Consider the following 16,176-nt stretch of genomic DNA (forward strand, 5'->3'; position numbering starts at 1 on the left):
TTTAATTTTTATCAAAGCAACCTATGTGCTTAGTTTACAAAATCAAATAGTTGAATTCAACCTGGGAAAACTGATTTCAAAAAAATCAAATAGTTGAAGACTTAAGAAAACCAGCAGCACTTGGCCCTATCCCATGCCACCCCCAGGGCAGCTGCTCTGGGAGGTATTTCCTCTGAGATTTACCTCTGTACTTCTAGATAATATGCTTGCATTGCAATTTCTTGGTTTTTCAAATTTGGACACTATCTATTGACTTCCTACTATGGAAGATGAGAGCTTAACTCTTCTATCTCCCTCCCACTCCCCACATACATACACACCTATCCTTTCTTCTGGTCCTCCCAACAGAGCTCCATTGTGATTTTTGGTTAAGTAAATATTTGTTGATTACATTCTTTTTACTATGTAAGTATCATTTACAGCTGAGCCGCTTAGTGTTCTAAGTGTTCATTTCCATTCTTGTGTTTGTTTTGTTTTCATAGCTACGGGGCTGGGGCTTGATTGTTCAGGGTTCCCAGAGTCCTACCCAGAGCAGAAGTTGGTACACATTTGCTGAATGAACAAATGAGGCTTGAGAGCTGAGCATGGTGGCTCATGCCCATAATCCCAGCATTCCTGGAGGCAGAGGCAGGAGGATCACTTGAGCCCAAGAGTTGAAGACCAGCCTGGGTGATATAGCAAGACCTCATCTCTACTTTTTATTAAAAAAAAAATTGGGGGCTGGGCGCTATGGCTCATGCCTGTAATCCCAGCACTTTGGGAGGCTGAGGCGGACAGATTATCTGAGGTCAGGAGTTTGAGGCTAGCCTGGCCAACATGATGAAATGCTGTCTATACTAAAAATACAAAAATTAGCTGGGCATGGTGGTGCACCCCTGTAATCCCAGCTACTTGGGAGGCTGAGGATACTCACTTGAACCCAGGAGGCAGAGGTTGCAGTGAGCTGAGATCACGCCACTGCACTCCAGCCCAGGCAACAGAGCAAGACTCTGTCAAAAAACAAAAAAAAACCAAAAATAAAAATAAAAAATGTTTTGTTTTGAAAAGAGAGGGCAGACGTGTGCCTGTAAATTCAAAAGATTAGAGAGGGAACCCCAAATTCGCAAGTTCTGCTACCTGACCCAAGTAAGCCCCCTTCCATGAAGTTTCCTAAACTCCTTTGGATGCTGAAGCCTCATTCAATAAGTCATTCATTCACTCAATTTAGTTAACAACTATTTTTTTTTTTTTTTGAGGTGGAGTCTTACTCTGTTGCCCAGGCTGGAGTGCGATAGCATGGTCTCGGCTCACCGCAACCTCCACTTCCCAGGTTCAAGTGACTCTGCTGCCTCAGCCTCCCGAGTAGCTGAGATTACAGGCATGCACCACCACGGCTGGCTACTTTTAATTTTTTTAGTAGAGATGGGGTTTCTGCATGTTGATCAGGCTGCTCTCAAACTCCCGACCTCATGTGATCTGCCCATCTCAGCCTCCCAACGTGCTGGGATTACAGGTATGAGCCACCATGCCCGGCCTCAGTTAACAACTATTAAATGAGTGCCTATTAAGTGCCAGGTATTGGGAATACAGCAGGACACAAAACATGTCAAATTCCTGCCCCATGGAGCTGACATTCTGGTGGGGGAGACAATAAGTAAATGTCAGCCAGCATAAACGGGTAAGGAGCAGAGAGAAAGGATGGGTTGGGGAGAGCCGGGTTTTTTGTTGTTGTTGTTGTTGTCGTAGTTTGAGACGGAGTCTCACTCTGTGGCCCAGGCTAGAGTGCAGTGGCACAATCTTGGCTGACTGCAATCCCGCCTCCCGGTTTCAAGCAATTCTCCTGCCTCAGCCTTCCAAGTAGCTAGGATTACAGGAGTGTGCCACCATGCCAGGCTAAGTTTTGTATTTTTAGTAGAGACGGGATTTTGCCATGTTGGCCAGGCTGGTCTCGAACTCCTGGCCTCAAGTGTTCCATCTGCCTCGGACTCCCAGAGTGCTGGGATTACAGAGATTAGCCACCTCACCCAGCCAAGACCTGTTTTTGGTAGAGGTCAAGAAAGGCCTCTGTGATGAGGCAGTTAATGAGCAGAGAGGCAAGGAAGTGAGGCAGGCATTTCGGGAAAGTATTTCAGGTAGACAGAACGGCAAGTGCCAAGGCCCTGAAGTGGGATGTGTGTTGGGTTCCAGGAACAACAAGGGGCCAGGGTGAGTGGCGCCGAGGGAGAGGCCTCCCAATGAATTTGGAGGCACCCAGAGGGTAGAGTGTCAGGGGCCATGGAATTTATTCTGCATGAACAGGGAAGCCATTTCTGAATTTAGATCAGAGAAGGGCCTGGACCTGCCTTTTGTTTTAGAGGCGTGTCCCTGGACCTTGTGTGGTAAGTAAATGGCAGAGGGTGAAGCTGAACATGGGCCACCTGCTAGGAGGCTGCAGAAATGATCCCAGTGAGAGATGACAGTGGCTCAGCCCAGGCTGTGGTGCTGAGGGTGAGGGGAGGAGCTCAGAGTGTGGATATATTTTATTTTGAAGATGAGGCTGACAAGGTTAGTGGTGGGTGTGGATGTGGAGCGCCAGGAGAAGCGTTCGCTGCTTGCTTCACTGCTTCCTCCATCAGTGCAACCGAGTGGCCCCATTTTCCCGGCAGGATTTTTATTTCCGCCTCTCAGGCTTTGTCCTCACAGGAAGCTCGCGGGAAGCTGCGGAAGGTGTCTGGTCAGGCTGAGCGTCACACTGGTTTAGGAATTGGGGCCTCCGTTTAATCTCCCTCATCTCACTGCCCCAGTTAGCACTTAACTCTGTTCTGCTTTGTAGCAGAGCAACTAGTCCAGAAAGTGTCACCAACCATGGATGTTTCCATCCTTCCAACTGTCTCTTGTCTGTGAACATTTAATGTCATCACACTGACTAGACATTGTCTGTTGTCTGTGTTCAGGAGGTGACAACCATGAGGGTGAGGGTGGAGAGGTGGGACTGGTGGCTTCAGCTTGGGTGTGCGGACAGAGCGGGGGAAGGCCCAGGAAGCGTCCCACACAGGCACAGGCAGAAGCAGGGGCGCAGGTGTGCCACCAGCCGTCACTGACACATCCGCCTCCTGCTGTCAGGGCTGAGGCCTTTGCCGGGAAGGGAGGACCAAGTGCTCCTGGCCTCTGGGAGCAGCTACTGGGGCAAGTGGAACCCAGGCAGAGGGAAACAAGACAGAAGGTGACGCTATGCCAAGGAGGCCAGATGTGGTGTTGGGTATAGGGCACTCAGCTGTGTGTGACCCAGTTAAGCCCGCCCCTCCCTCTGAGCCACTGTCTGCACTCCTCCCCGTGGGCCCCACCCATCCTCCATGCTCACATGACCACAAGGAATCTTTCTAAGCTACTGCCCTCCCTCCTATGCTGAACACTGTGATGGCTCCCCGGTGCTCCTCAGGCCAAGTTCAAACTCTTGTTCTTGTCTTCCTGGTCCTTTTTTTTTTCCCTTTTCTCGGACAAGGTCTGGCTCTGTCTCTCAGGCTGGAGTGCAGTGCCACAATGTCAGCTCACCACAACCTCCGCCTTGTTGGCTCAAGTGATCCTCCCACCTCAACCTCCTAAGTAGCTGGGACCACAGCCGTGCACCACCATGCCCAGCTAATTTTTTTTTTTTTTTTTTTTTTTTTTGAGAGGGAGTCTTGCTCTGTCCCCCATGTTGGAGTGCTGTGGCGTAATCTCAGCTCACTGCAACTTCCGCCTCCCAGGTTCAAGTGATTCTTCTGCCTCAGCCTCCTGAGTAGCTGGGATTACAGGTGTGCACCACCCCGCCCAGCTGATTTTTGTATTTTTAGTAGAGATGGAAGTTTCACCATGTTGGCCAGGCTGGTCTTGAATTCCTGACCTCAGGTGATCCACCCACCTTGGCCTCCCAAAGTGCTGGGATTACAGGCGTGAGCCACCGCGCCTGGCTCTTCCTGGTCCTTTGAGCTCTATCCCTTGCCAGCCTCTCTGTCCTCACATCCCCTGGTTCTACCTTTTCCCCAGGAAACTGAGTTTGCCTCGTTCTCCCAATATTCCAGCTGTTCCACATCGCGTGCCTTTGCACCTGCTGTTCGCTCTGCCTCTTGTGCCCTTCCAACTCTTCCACTAGGGTGGCCCACACTCAGCTCTGCCGGCCCCTCCTCAGGAGGCCGTCTCTGGTGCCCACCCTCCAAGACCTAACCTTGCCTTCCTCAGGGCACCTTTGCTGCTGAGGTGTGGTTCCTCTACCAGGCTGAACTTCAGTGAGCAGGCGCGACTCATCTTTGCTGCTGTCCTCGCCCTAGCAGGGCTCTGAGTGAGCCTTGCCAAATATTGATGAACTGATTGCTTGTACCTGAAGCTCAGAGAAGGGAGACATGGCCTGGCTGGAGTGGGGCAGGGGGGGCTCTTTGGCAGCCACAGTGGGAGTATGGAGTGGGGAGAAAGCGCCTTCCTCCCAAACCCACAACCATGCAGGTCACTGAAGGAGAGCCCACCTCCTGGGAGGCCCCAGGGCGGCCATCTGGTCTGGGGCTGGACCCACTTTCCCAGATCCTGATGGCCCTTCCCTGCCGCCCATGGCCCTGCCAAGGCCAAGCCCAGCCAAGGTGAGCTGAGGACACGCTGGGCTCCAAATGCCAGGCTTCCGAGGCACTCATTGAGCCGGCGCTTCTATGGGCTGGCCCTGGGCTCAGCACAGTGTGTGCCTTGGCCCTTCTCCATCCTCCAGGTCGCCTTGAGCCAGGTGCTATTATTAACATCCCCATTTTTCAGAGGAGGCTGCTGAGGCTGGGAGATGAGACCTGCCCTGGGTTGCACGGGGAGAACATCCTGGAACTGGCTCCTAAGAACCAAGGACCAACCGCTCCAAGTGTTTTACATGTATTAACAACCTTGTAAGGAGGGACAACCAATTCGAGGCACAGAGAGGTTAAGTGACTTGCCTGATGTCACCCAGCTGGCAAGTGGTAGAGCCAGGATTCAAACCCGGGCACTTTGGCCACGGAGTTTTACTCTCTAGCATGATGAAGAGGATGGTGAGGAGCGGGTGATGGTGGTGTTGCCTCTCCGGACACAGCATGCTGCAGTTTGCAAAGTGTTTACACACTCGGCATCTCATCTGACCTTCAGCCCAAAGGAGAAACAAAGATCATGATCCCATTTTACGGAGGAGAAAATGAAGACCAGAGGAGGGCAGCGATGTCCCCAGGGTCACTCAGCAAGCTAGTTGCAGGCTGGAGGCTTGGACTCGGGCTTCCACCCAAGCCTGAGCCCCCTCCTGTCTCTCCTGACTGGCTGGACACCCTGAGTTTGGTGCCTCCCAGGGAAGGGGGCTTTGGATACCCCAGTGCAGGCAGAGAACTCTGGGCTGGGAGTAGGAGCTCTGGAGGAGAACCTCCAGCTTTGCCTCTGGTTTGCTATGGGAGCCTCCGTTTCCTCATCTGTAAAATAAACAGGCTGCATCTGTTGGACTCCTAGGGCCCTTCCAGCCTGAGTTTGCAGTCTCCACTCTGAGCATTGGGGCGGGGGGCACAGCGTTCCCTGCTTGCTTCGCCGCCTCCCCTATTAGTGCAGCCGAGCAGGCCCACTGCCCCTGCAAGATGGTTTTTTTCTACTTCTCGAAGGCTTTGCCCTCACAGGAAGCTCGCAGGAAGCTGGGGAAGATGTCTGGCCAGGCCCAGAATGTCACAGTGGTTCAGGAATCGGGACCTCTGTATGATCTTCACCTTGCCGCCCCAGTGAGCACTTACTCCATTCTGCCTTGTAGCAGAGCAGCCAGTCATCTGTCTGTCGGTCTGTCTGCCTCTGCAGCCACAGTGAGCTCCTTGAGGGAAGGGGTCATATGGGCAGATCAAAGCCTGATAAGTAGTGAGCTCCCCAGCCCTGGAAGCATGAGGAGAGGCTGGGTGAGGGATGTTGGGATGTTGAGCAGGAGAGAGTGGAGCTTGGTGGGGTGGCACTGAGGGGGTCACAGGCTCCTCCAGATCCTGTCTGTAGGACCCCATGAGGGGTACCTGAGACCCCATGGCATGGGAGAGGACTGGGTTGCTCTGCCGACTGGGGGCACCTGAAATAGAACATAGAAATGGACTCGACCGGGATGTCTTCATGTGACCATTGGGCATCCACCAGCCTAAGGGTGGATAAACAGAGAGCCCAAGGCTTTTGCCCTGGTGGAGCCATCTGTCTGCATGGGCCATGTTGCCCACCAACACTGGGGAGGCCTCCACTGGCACCAGAGCCCCTTCCATGTGTCCACAATGTCAGCAAGGTCTGTTTGTGGTTGGGGGCAGGTTCTCTGCGGGTTGGCTCATGGCTGGCAGAGGGTTCACCGCCAGGAAGCTGTCTTATCCCTATTCCTCTCACCAGGTTTGAACCCAGCCCTGCTATGGCTCTGGCCCAGCTCAGTGCGGTCCGCGCCTCCTCCTGTCACCTCACCCCACCCTAAGAGCTGGCAAGGAAAGTTATCATCTCCCTTTGACAGAGGAGGAAATGGAGGCCCAAGGGCATGAGTGTGTGGGCGGCAGTCACGGAGCCTGGCCTGAGGCCCAGCCAGTGTCCTTCCCAGCCACCCACCTGCCCCATGACCGAGAAGTTCTTATGTGCAGACGAAACCAGGATGGGCAAGACCTGAAGAAGTCTTGAGTGGGGCAGGGAGCAGGGAGAGGAGATGGGGAATCATTTGTAGCAAACGTGTGCAGAGCCTGGGCCAGGGGCATCTGCTGCGTCCTAGACCATTGAATGGGTTGGCACTTCCCAGGTGAGCTCTGTTCTCTCCAGCCTCTGGACCTTTCCCACGCCGTTCCACCTTTCCCTCCACCTGAAAGATTGATCCCCTCCCTTTATCTGGCCAACTCCTGCTCATCTTCCAGGTCTCAGCCTCAATGCATTCAACAAATGTTTCTTCCTACAATGTGGCGGCCACTGTGCAGGGTGAGCTGCTCATGGTGAGTGGGAGACATGGCCCTGCCCTCAAGGAGTTTCCAGTCTCCTGAGGGAGCCACGTGTTACTAACATGGAATGAGTCAGGGTAGGCTCGTGGCTATAAAGAGCAGCCCCCGAATCAGTGGCTTAACATGATGAAGGCCTATTTTGCACCCAAGTCATTGTCCAAATGGGCGGCAGGTGACTCTGTTCCAGGTGAATTCTATGAGCACACCTTGTGAGTTTCCTGCGGTTGCTGTAACAAATGACACCAAACCCAGTGGCTGAAAGCGACAGAAATGGGTTCTCTCGTCGGTCTGGGGAACAGCAGCCTGAGGTCAAGGTCAAGATGCCAATGGGGCCACACTCCCTTTTTGCAGCTTCTGTGGTGTTGGCAATCCTTGGCTTCCAAGGTTTGTGGCCACGTCACTCCAATCTCTGTCTCCATCTTTGCGTCGCCTCTCCTCTGTGTCTTTCCTTTGTGTGCCTCTCTGACAAGGACACCTGTCACTGGATTTAGGGCCTACCTGGGTAATCCACAGTGATCTCTTCCTCTCAAGATCTTAACTTAATCACACCCGCAAAGACCTGTTTTCCAAATAAGGTCACACTCACAGGTTCAGGGGTTAGAACATGGACAAATCTCCTTGGGGCCACCATTGGACCCCCTCCACACCCGATGTCTAAGTGCCTGGGGCCAGACACTAAGCCAGGATTCTGGGAAGGTGAAGGACAGGGAGACCAGCTCAGTCTTGGGGAGCAGGAGAGGGAGACATCCCTGAGGATGAGACACTTCAGCCAAAGATGAAGAGAGAATAAACTAGAAAAATGGAGAGTAGAGTGTTCTAGGCAGAGGGAACAGTATGAGCAAGTAGCCAGTGTGCCCCCCACGTCACTTTTTGAATCTCCATTTCTAGCTGGGCGTGGTGGCTCACACCTGTAATCCCCAATTTGGGAGGCCAAGGCAGGTAGATCATTTGAGGTTGGGAGTTCAAGACCAGCCTGGCCAACATGGTGAAACCCCGTCTCTACTAAAAATACAAAAATTAGCCAGGTACAGTGGCAGACACCTGTAATCCCAGCTACTTGAGAGACTGAGGCAGGAGAATTGCTTTAACCCAGGAGGCGGAGCTTGCAGTGAGCCGAGATTGTGCTGCTGCACTCCAGCCTGGGTGACAGAACAAGACTCCTTCTCAAAAAAAAAAAAAAAAAAAAGAATGAATCTCCATTTCTTCACCTGTAGAATAAGGACAATGATGCCAGCCCTGTGTGTGGCTGCCATAAGGATGATTAGATCAGAAGGATACTTCCTCTGTTCTAGGCAGTGCTAAGGACTTTACATTCATGAGAGCCCCTCAGTGACCCTAGGAGCTGAGTGCCATTATTAGCTGCATTTTACAAATGAGGAAACTGAGGCAGAGAAGATAAGTGACTTGCTCAGGGTTATAAACCACCAAGTGGTAGAGTCAGTTTCAAACCCAGGTAGTCTGGCCCCAGCACCAGCATACTTTTTTTTTTTTTTTTTTTTTTTTTTGAGACGGAGTCTCACTGTGTCTCCCAGGCTGGAGTACAGTGGCGCGATCTCGGCTCACTGCAAGCTCCGCCCCCCGGGTTCACGCCATTCTCCCGCCTCAGCCTCCCAAGTAGCTGGGACTACAGGCGCCCGCTACCGCACCCGGCTAGTTTTTTTTTTTTTTTGTATTTTTAGTAGAGACGGGGTTTCACCATGTTAGCCAGGATAGTCTCGATCTCCTGACCTTGTGATCCACCCGCCTCGGCCTCCCAAAGTGCTGGGATTACAGGCTTGAGCCACCGCGCCCGGCCACCAGCATGCTTAACCACTGAATCCTATTGTCTCCCCAGATGGCCCTGGCCGAGTGCCCAGCAGAAGGCGTGGACCCCATGAGTGATCCAGAAACACCATTTTCCTTCTTCCTGTCTTCCTCTGTTTAAAAATTCTTCAGGGACTATTATTGAGAGAAGAGCAGTTACCCAATTTAGAAACTCCTTGGCCACCGTTCTGGCCTCCTCCAGCCTGGGACAAGTTTTCTTTCTTTTTTGCCTTTTTCCCCCCTTTTCCAAGTTACTAGCAAAGAGACAAGTTTTCGTTTCTTTCATTTTTTAAATTTTTTTTGTGAGACAGAGTCTTGCTCTGTTGCCCAGGCTGGAATGCAGTGGGGAAATCTCGGCTCACTGAAACCTCCATCTTCTGGGTTCAAGCGATTCTCCTGCCTCAGCCTCCTGAGTAGCTGGGATTACAGGTGCCCACCACCAAGCCTGGCTAATTTTTTTATTTTTTTAGTAGACACTGGATTTCACCATGTTGGCCAGGCTGGCCTCGAACTCCTGACCTCAAGTGATCTGCCTGCTTTGGCCTCCCAAAGTGCTGGGATTACAGGTGTGAGCCGCTGCACCTGGCTGAGGCAGGTTTTCTTTTTTTCTTTTCTTTTTTTTTTGAGATGGAGTTTCACTCTTGTTGCCCAGACTGGAGTGCAGTGGCACGATCTCGGCTCACCACAACCCCCGCCTCCCAGGTTCGAGCCATTTTCCTGCCTCAGCCTCCCAAGTAGCTGGGATTACAGGCATGCGCCACCATGTCTGGCTAATTTTTTGTATTTTTAGTAGAGACAGGGTTTCTCCATGTTGGTCAGGTTGGTCTCGAACTCCCGACCTCAGGTGATCCGCCCACCTCAGCCTCCCAAAGTGTTGGGATTACAGGCGTGAGCCACTGCGCCCGGCGGCTGAGACAAGTTTTCTAATGGACCTCAGAGCTTGTTGTAAAGGTTATACTCAGCTGTGGCAACCAGTCTGCAGCACCGTATAACTTTATTCCTTCTAGGAAGGTTATAATCAAACGCTTTGTTCCTCTCTTGGCATTGTCCTCAGGCCGCTGTGCCCCAGCTGAGAGCTACCCTGCCACCAGGGTCAAGGGAAGGAGGTGTGTGTTGCCTATTGCACATATCAAACTACAGTCTCTACTGGGTGGAATTTTGTCTCCGCAAAATTCGTGCATGCCTGGAACCTGTGAATGTGTTCTTATTTGGAAACAGGGTCTTTGCAGATATAATCAAGTTAAGGTCATGCTGGAGTAGAGTAGGCCCTAAACCCAATACGACAGTTGTCCTTACAAAAGGAGAGAAATTGGCGCGGTGGCTCATGCCTATGGTCCCAGCACTTTGGGAGGCTGAGGTGGGCGGATCACAAGGTCAAGAGTTTGAGACCATCCTGGCCAACTCAGTGAAACCCTGTCTCTACTAAAAATACAAAAATTAGCTGGGCGTGGTGTTGGGCACCTGTATTCCAGCTACTCTGGAGGCTAAGGCAAGAGAATCACTTGAACTCGGAAGGCGGAGGTTGAAGTGAGCCAAGATCACACCACTGCACTCCAGCCTGGCAACAGAGAGAGACTCTGTCTCCAAAAAAAAGAAAAAAAAGAAGAAGAAGAAGAAGAGAGAAAGTTTGACCAGGTGCAGTGGTTCATGCCTGTAAACCCAGCACTTTGGGAGGCCAACATGGGAGGATTACTTGAGACCAGAAGTTCAAGACCAGCCTGGGCAACATGGCAAAACCCCATCTCTACAAAAAATACAAAAATTAGCCAGGTGGTAGTCCCAGCTACTTGGGGGGCTGAGGCAAGAGAATTGCTTAAACCTGGAAGGCTGAAGCTGCAGTGAGCCAAGACCGTGCCACCGCACTCTAGCCTGCCTGACAAAGTGAGACCTTGTCTCAAAACAAAAAAAGCACTGAGTGTGGTAGCTCACACTTATAATCCCAGCACTTTGGGAGGCCAAAGCAGGTAGATCACCTGAGGTCAGGAGTTTGAGACCAGCCTGGCCAACATAGTAAAACCCCATCTCTACTAAAAATACAAAAAAAAAAAATTAGCTGAGCATGGTGGCGGGTGCCTGTAATCCCAGCTACTCGGGAGGCTGAGGCAGGAGAATCCCTTGAACCCAGGAGGCAGAGGTTGCTGTGAGCTGAGATGGCACCACTGCACTCCAGCCTGGGTGACAGAGTGAGAGTCCATCTCAAAAATATATATAAATAAAAATTAACATTAAAAAATCAGCCAGGCATGGGGCACATGCTCATAGTCCTAACTACTCAGGAGGCTGAGGTGGGAGGATCCCTTGAGCCCAGGAGTTCAAAGTTACACTTAAGCTATGGTTATGCTACTGCACTCCAGTCTGGGTGACAGAGAAAGATGCTTTCTGTAAAAAAAAAAAAAAAAAAGGAGAGAAATTTGGTCATGGACACACAAGGAGAATGCCATGTGATGATGGAGGCATAGATTGGAATGATACATCCGAAAGCCAAGGAATACCGAGGATTGCCCACAACCATGGGAAGCTTGGAAGAGGCAGGAAGAATTCTTCCCTAGAGCCTTCAGAAGTAATGCAGCACTGCCAACAACTTGATTTTGGACTTGTGAACTCCAGAAGTATTAGATAACAAATTTCTGTTGTTTTGAGCCACCCAGTTTGTAATAATTTGTTATGGCAGTCCTAGAAAGCTAACACACCCTAAACCTAGAGGAGTAAAGCAAAAAGGTTTCTTAGATCTCAATTCCATGGGTTGGCTGGGCTCAATTGGGTGGTTCTTCTGTTCCATGTTGTGTCAGCTGGGGTGAGCCAGGTTGCAGTCAGCTAGAAGCTGGGCTGGGGGCTCACTTACATGGCAGGCAGTTGGTTCTGGCTGTTGGCTGGCATACCTTGGTTCTCTTCCATGTGGCCCCTGACCTCCACATGGCCGTTCTATCAGGATGGCCCAGAGTTCTTTACATGGCATCTGGCTTCTAGAGGTAGAAACAGAGGACAGCAGAAACAGAAGCTGCAAGGCCTGGGTGGGGAAGTCCCAGAACATTACTTCCAATGCATTCTATTGGCCAAAGCAGGTCACATGGCCCATCTAGAGTCAAGGAAAGGGAAAATATACTCCACTTTTTTTTTTTTTCCTAAAGAAATGGGATCTTGCTCTCTAATCCAGACTGTAGTATAGTGGCACAGTCACAGCTCACTGCATCCCTGAACTCCTAGGCTCCAGAGATCCTCCTACTTTGGCTCCCCATGGACTCCACTCTAGATGAGAGGTGTGACAAGACAATGCATGGAGAGATGTGATGGGATAGATGGTTATGGACATCTTTGGAAGCAACCTACCAGAGTGTGTGAATGTTTGTGGGAGGCCTCTGCCAAGGACCCCAGAGATGTAGTCCCTGTTGATGGGGCTGCTGACAAGGATAGAATTCCTCTGTCTAAGCAGGAACCCTCCAAATCCATGAGCTGCAGGCTCAGCTCAGCCATCAACTCACTGGGTGACCTTGGGCCAGTCCCTCATTCACTGAATGATAATTCATTAAACACCTACTATGTGCCAGGCCCAGAACTAGGCACTGGGGTCCTGATAGTGAACAGACCAGGTTTCCGTGGAACTTTCAGTGTAATGGAAGAAAAAAGCCAGGCATTGTGGGTCACGTCTGTAATCCCAGTCCTTTGTGAGGCCAAGGAGGGTGAATCGCTTGAGGTCAGGAGTTTGAGACCAGCTTGGCCAACATAGTGAAACCCTGTTTCTACTAAAAATACAAAAATTAGCCAGGAGTGGTGACAGGGGCCTGTAATCCCAGCTACTCAGACTGAGGCAGGAGAATCCAGACCGAGGCAGGAGAATCTCTTGAACTCAGGAGGCAGAGGTTGCAGTGGGTCGAGATCACACCACTGCACTCCAACCTGGGTGACAGAGCAAGACTCCATCGCAAAAAAAAAAGCACATAACTAGACAAAAAAAAAAAAAGAAAGAAAGAAAAGAAAAAAGCACGTAACTAGACAAACTAGTCAGAGTGTGACAAGTAGAACTGCTGGGAGTTGGGCTAGAGATTCTCTGAGGATAAAGAGGCTGGGACGAACTTGGAGGGCAGCGTCCTGGAGGATGAGAAGTCCTGCCCCATTCTGGGCCCCGTTTTCCTCCTCCAGACATTGAGAGGTGGGTCAGAGCTGTGAATTTCAATTCTGTCCCTTGGAGTCCTGGGGTTTCCCAGAGGCACCTCAGAGACTACTGCAGAAGAGGCTGAGAAGGGCATCTGAAGTGTAAGACCAGTAGGGCTCGAGGCTTCTGGTGGGCTCCTACCATCTAGCTTCCCAGCCAGGCACCCTAGGCTTCCTGGAACAAAATTTTCCCAGTGCCCCCTTGTTTCTGAATGGCCCCGATGGGGCCTGGTCTCCGGGGAAACGGAGAAGCCTCCTCTCTGTCTGCTGGACAACGCCCCCCGGAACAGATCCTGGACCAGAATGCTTAGCTGCTCCCTCACCTTTAACCTTGGGCCTGCTTGAGCCTGGAGAGCCCCAGGGGCCCTGCAAAAAGTGCCAGTGTCTCTCGAAGAGCTCAGGTTTTTTGGGGTCAGACCCTCTCCTTCTGTGTGGCCCTTGCCTTTCTGAGCCTCAGAAGGAACCCTACCTCAGTGGGGTGGGCATAGAGGCAGGACACTGAAAGCCAGATCCTCTGAAGCTGGCCTTGAGGTCAACGCAGGGTGGGCGCAATCCCTCTAGGGAGAAATGTCCAGAGAAGTGGCAGGAAAGGCCCAGCCTGCTGGGGGATCCGCTCTGCCCTGGTGCCCCCCAGCAATCATTCTGGGATGCTCTGGGCTTAGCCTGCCTCACAGGGGTCAGCAGGGGTGGGGGTCTGAGCCAGCGAGTTAGTCACCAGGCAAATTGTCGACTTTTTCTCAGCATCTTTATTACTGTGTTCAACTCTGATGCTGGACACTGGATGGGGTGGGGTGGGGCCGCAGATGCCAAAAACAAGAAATCCCTTCCCCACTCTGGGCCTCAGTGTGTCCCTGTGTCACACAGGGAGGAAGTCTTCCTCTGCTTCCTTCATCAGGACACCGTGAGGTTCAAAGGTTTTCAGGATGGGGTGCTCAGCCCGGAGGGCCACCCAGCTGTGGTCCTTGCCCCAGGGGGCTCACCATCTGGGAGGGAGACCTGGCCCTGGCCCACCATCAGCAAGTGATGAGAAGGGCAGTTGGGTCATGGCCCAGTGACCAGGCAACATCTGTGAGCCTCTCAGCCACGGGTCAGGCTTCACCAGGCTCCGTCGTGGAAGTTGACAGCTGGTCGTGTGGGGCAGAAGCGTCCACAGCCCGCATTCTGGGCAGGCTTCTTCTAAACCTTCACAGAATCATAGTCCAAGGCTCCTACCCAAGCTCAGAGGGCAGACAGCTGAGCCTCCTTCTTTTTGACCCTGCTTGGGTATTCGAAGAGAGCTAGTGTTGGGGTGGGAGGGCCTCAGCTAAGGGGGGCAGCCACGTGGCGACTCCAGTGAGCTGGTGGCAGAAGCCTCCTTGGGCCACCCAGCCATAGTCCAGAGAGCCGTGAAGAGGTAGGTCAGCAGACATGGCGGGCTGGTCCAGGCACAGCAGGAGCCACCATGGCTTCCAGCACCTTTAGCTGATGGTGTCCAGTGTGGGCTACGGGGAAGCCAGCTGATGCGGAGTCACGCTGGGGAAGATGGCGACAAATCTCTCCCACCTTCTTCTTACCTGCTGGAAGACAGAGGTAGGGGAGGTCCCATGGACTGTGGTGGGCTAGATGTTGTTCCACCCACAGCCACGAGGTGGGGGTAGACCCGAGGGAGAGAAGCACTGCTCATTGGAGACCCTGTCTCTTAGAGGAAGGAGGCAGGGGCCAGGAGCCCGCAGCTCCCCACAAAGGGGTCCCTTTTTCCCTGGGGTGAGAGGGTCACACAGTGTACTTCTGGGAAGTTGCACTGGCCGATCTCCTTGCTTCCTGCTGCATTCCCCTGTCCAACATACTATCAGATTAATCAGCTAAAAACAGCACTCACCACATCGCCCTCCTCCTCTAAAACCTTCAGTGGTTCCCCAGTGCCTATGGGATAAATCCCAAATGCCCACAGGGCCCTCTGAAATATGGCTCTGGGGTATCTCTCTCTGCACCCTCATCTCCAGGCAGCTTGGCTGTCATCTTGGTACACAGCCTGGGATGGCTCTGCCTCTGAACTTTTGATGCCCTGGAGTCCCCACCCACCCGCTGTGGTACCCTCCATCCTTCAGCCCACAGCCATACCTGTTGGTACCGCCTCAGCCACCACCGGCTGCTTCCTCGCTGGGCTTGGATCAGCTGCTGTGTGTCCCCCAGGCTCCCTGGCACCCGCTCCTGGGCAGTGGCATCTGGCCCTTCTGTGCCTCTGTCGAGGCCCTGGGACCTGGACTTCTCTCGCCCCTGTCTGAGGCTTAGCGCCCTGCGGAGTTGGCCCTCCTGGGCCCTCCCCCAGGGTTCCTGCAGCTTTCCATAGGAGGGTCGGGGCCCTCGCAAGGACTGGCTTCGCAGCCCTGTTCCCATGGCTCTGGAGGCTGCAGGCACAGGACTGCTCCGGCCCCTCAGCAAGACACGGCCCTCTGAGGTGGCCCAGTGCCTCCACCTGTCTTACAAGAGATCACTTGGGGGCAAAGGTTGGTACTGCCAAGGTGGCTTTCATAAATCAAAGGGCAGGCCACAGGGTCAAGCATCCCTGAGTCACCTCACCACTCTGCTTCCCCACCTTCTGGGTCAAGGAGTGAAGGACAAGGGGAGGATATTGCCACTCCCTCCTTCCCCTCCTCCCCCCCCCCCCCCCTTCCCCTTCCCTCTCCTCCTCCTCCTTCTCCTCTAGGCAGCCTTCCCTGACTACCTCATCCCTGAAGAGTTTGTTCTCCTCTGAATTTCTATGGCCCTGGCATCCATTGACACTGAGCACCCATGGCTTAACAGAAAAACAGAGACAGCCTTTTAAGAATTGGGCTGGGCCCGGTGGCTCATGCCTGTAATTCTAGCACTTTGAGAGGCCAAGGCAGGCAGATTGCCTGAGATCAGGAGTTCCGGACCAGTGTCGCCAACATGGTAAAATCCCGTCTCTACTAAAAATACAAAAAATTAGCCGGGCATGGTGGCGGGCACCTGTAATCCCAGCTACTCGGGAGGCTGAGGCATGGGAATCACTTGAACCCGGAAGGCGGAGGTTGCAGTGAGCGGAGATCGCGCCACTGCACCCAGCCTGGGTGACAGAGCAAGACTGCATCTCAAAAAGAAATACGTTTTTCAAAAAAGAATCAGTATGTTTTTCAAAAAGGAAACTAGGACAACCACATTCACAAAGACAGCAAGGAGGATGGCCATTGCCAAGCACTGGAGGAGGGAGGAATGAAGAGTTTCATGGCTGTAGATGTTCATAAGGTGAAGAGTTCCAGAGATCAGTTGCACAACAATGGCTGAAATGGTAAATTTTATGTTAGATGTG

At 52.5% G+C, this 16,176-nt stretch overlaps 1 protein-coding gene across 2 annotated transcripts; it reads right to left on the reverse strand.

Moving 5' to 3' along the window:
• Nucleotides 1-13,597: 13,597 nt before the first annotated feature.
• Nucleotides 13,598-15,321, reverse strand: C14H11orf86 (chromosome 14 C11orf86 homolog). Of its 2 annotated transcripts, none has more exons than XM_025357907.1 (2): nucleotides 14,967-15,321; nucleotides 13,598-14,419 (listed from the first exon to the last, which is right to left on the reverse strand). In XM_025357907.1, the coding sequence occupies exons 1-2, from the start codon at nucleotides 15,240-15,242 to the stop codon at nucleotides 14,348-14,350; spliced, it is 348 nt and encodes a 115-aa protein (XP_025213692.1). In that variant the 5' UTR covers nucleotides 15,243-15,321; the 3' UTR covers nucleotides 13,598-14,347. The 2 variants fall into 2 exon arrangements, with proteins under 2 accessions (XP_025213692.1, XP_025213691.1); XM_025357906.1 differs by having other exon boundaries at nucleotides 13,598-14,422.
• Nucleotides 15,322-16,176: the final 855 nt, after the last annotated feature.

This window comes from Theropithecus gelada, chromosome 14 (assembly GCF_003255815.1).
Source record: "Theropithecus gelada isolate Dixy chromosome 14, Tgel_1.0, whole genome shotgun sequence".
Taxonomy (NCBI): Eukaryota; Metazoa; Chordata; class Mammalia; order Primates; family Cercopithecidae; genus Theropithecus; species Theropithecus gelada.

Bases quoted from the DNA above. Each gene is read 5' to 3' on its own strand.
- C14H11orf86 (XM_025357906.1), bottom strand. From the start codon at position 15,242: ATGGGAACAGGGCTGCGAAGCCAGTCCTTGCGAGGGCCCCGACCCTCC. The intron at 14,423-14,966 runs GTATGGCTGTGG...TCTGTCTTCCAG, and splicing joins GGCTGAGGCGGTACCAACAG to CAGGTAAGAAGAAGGTGGGA.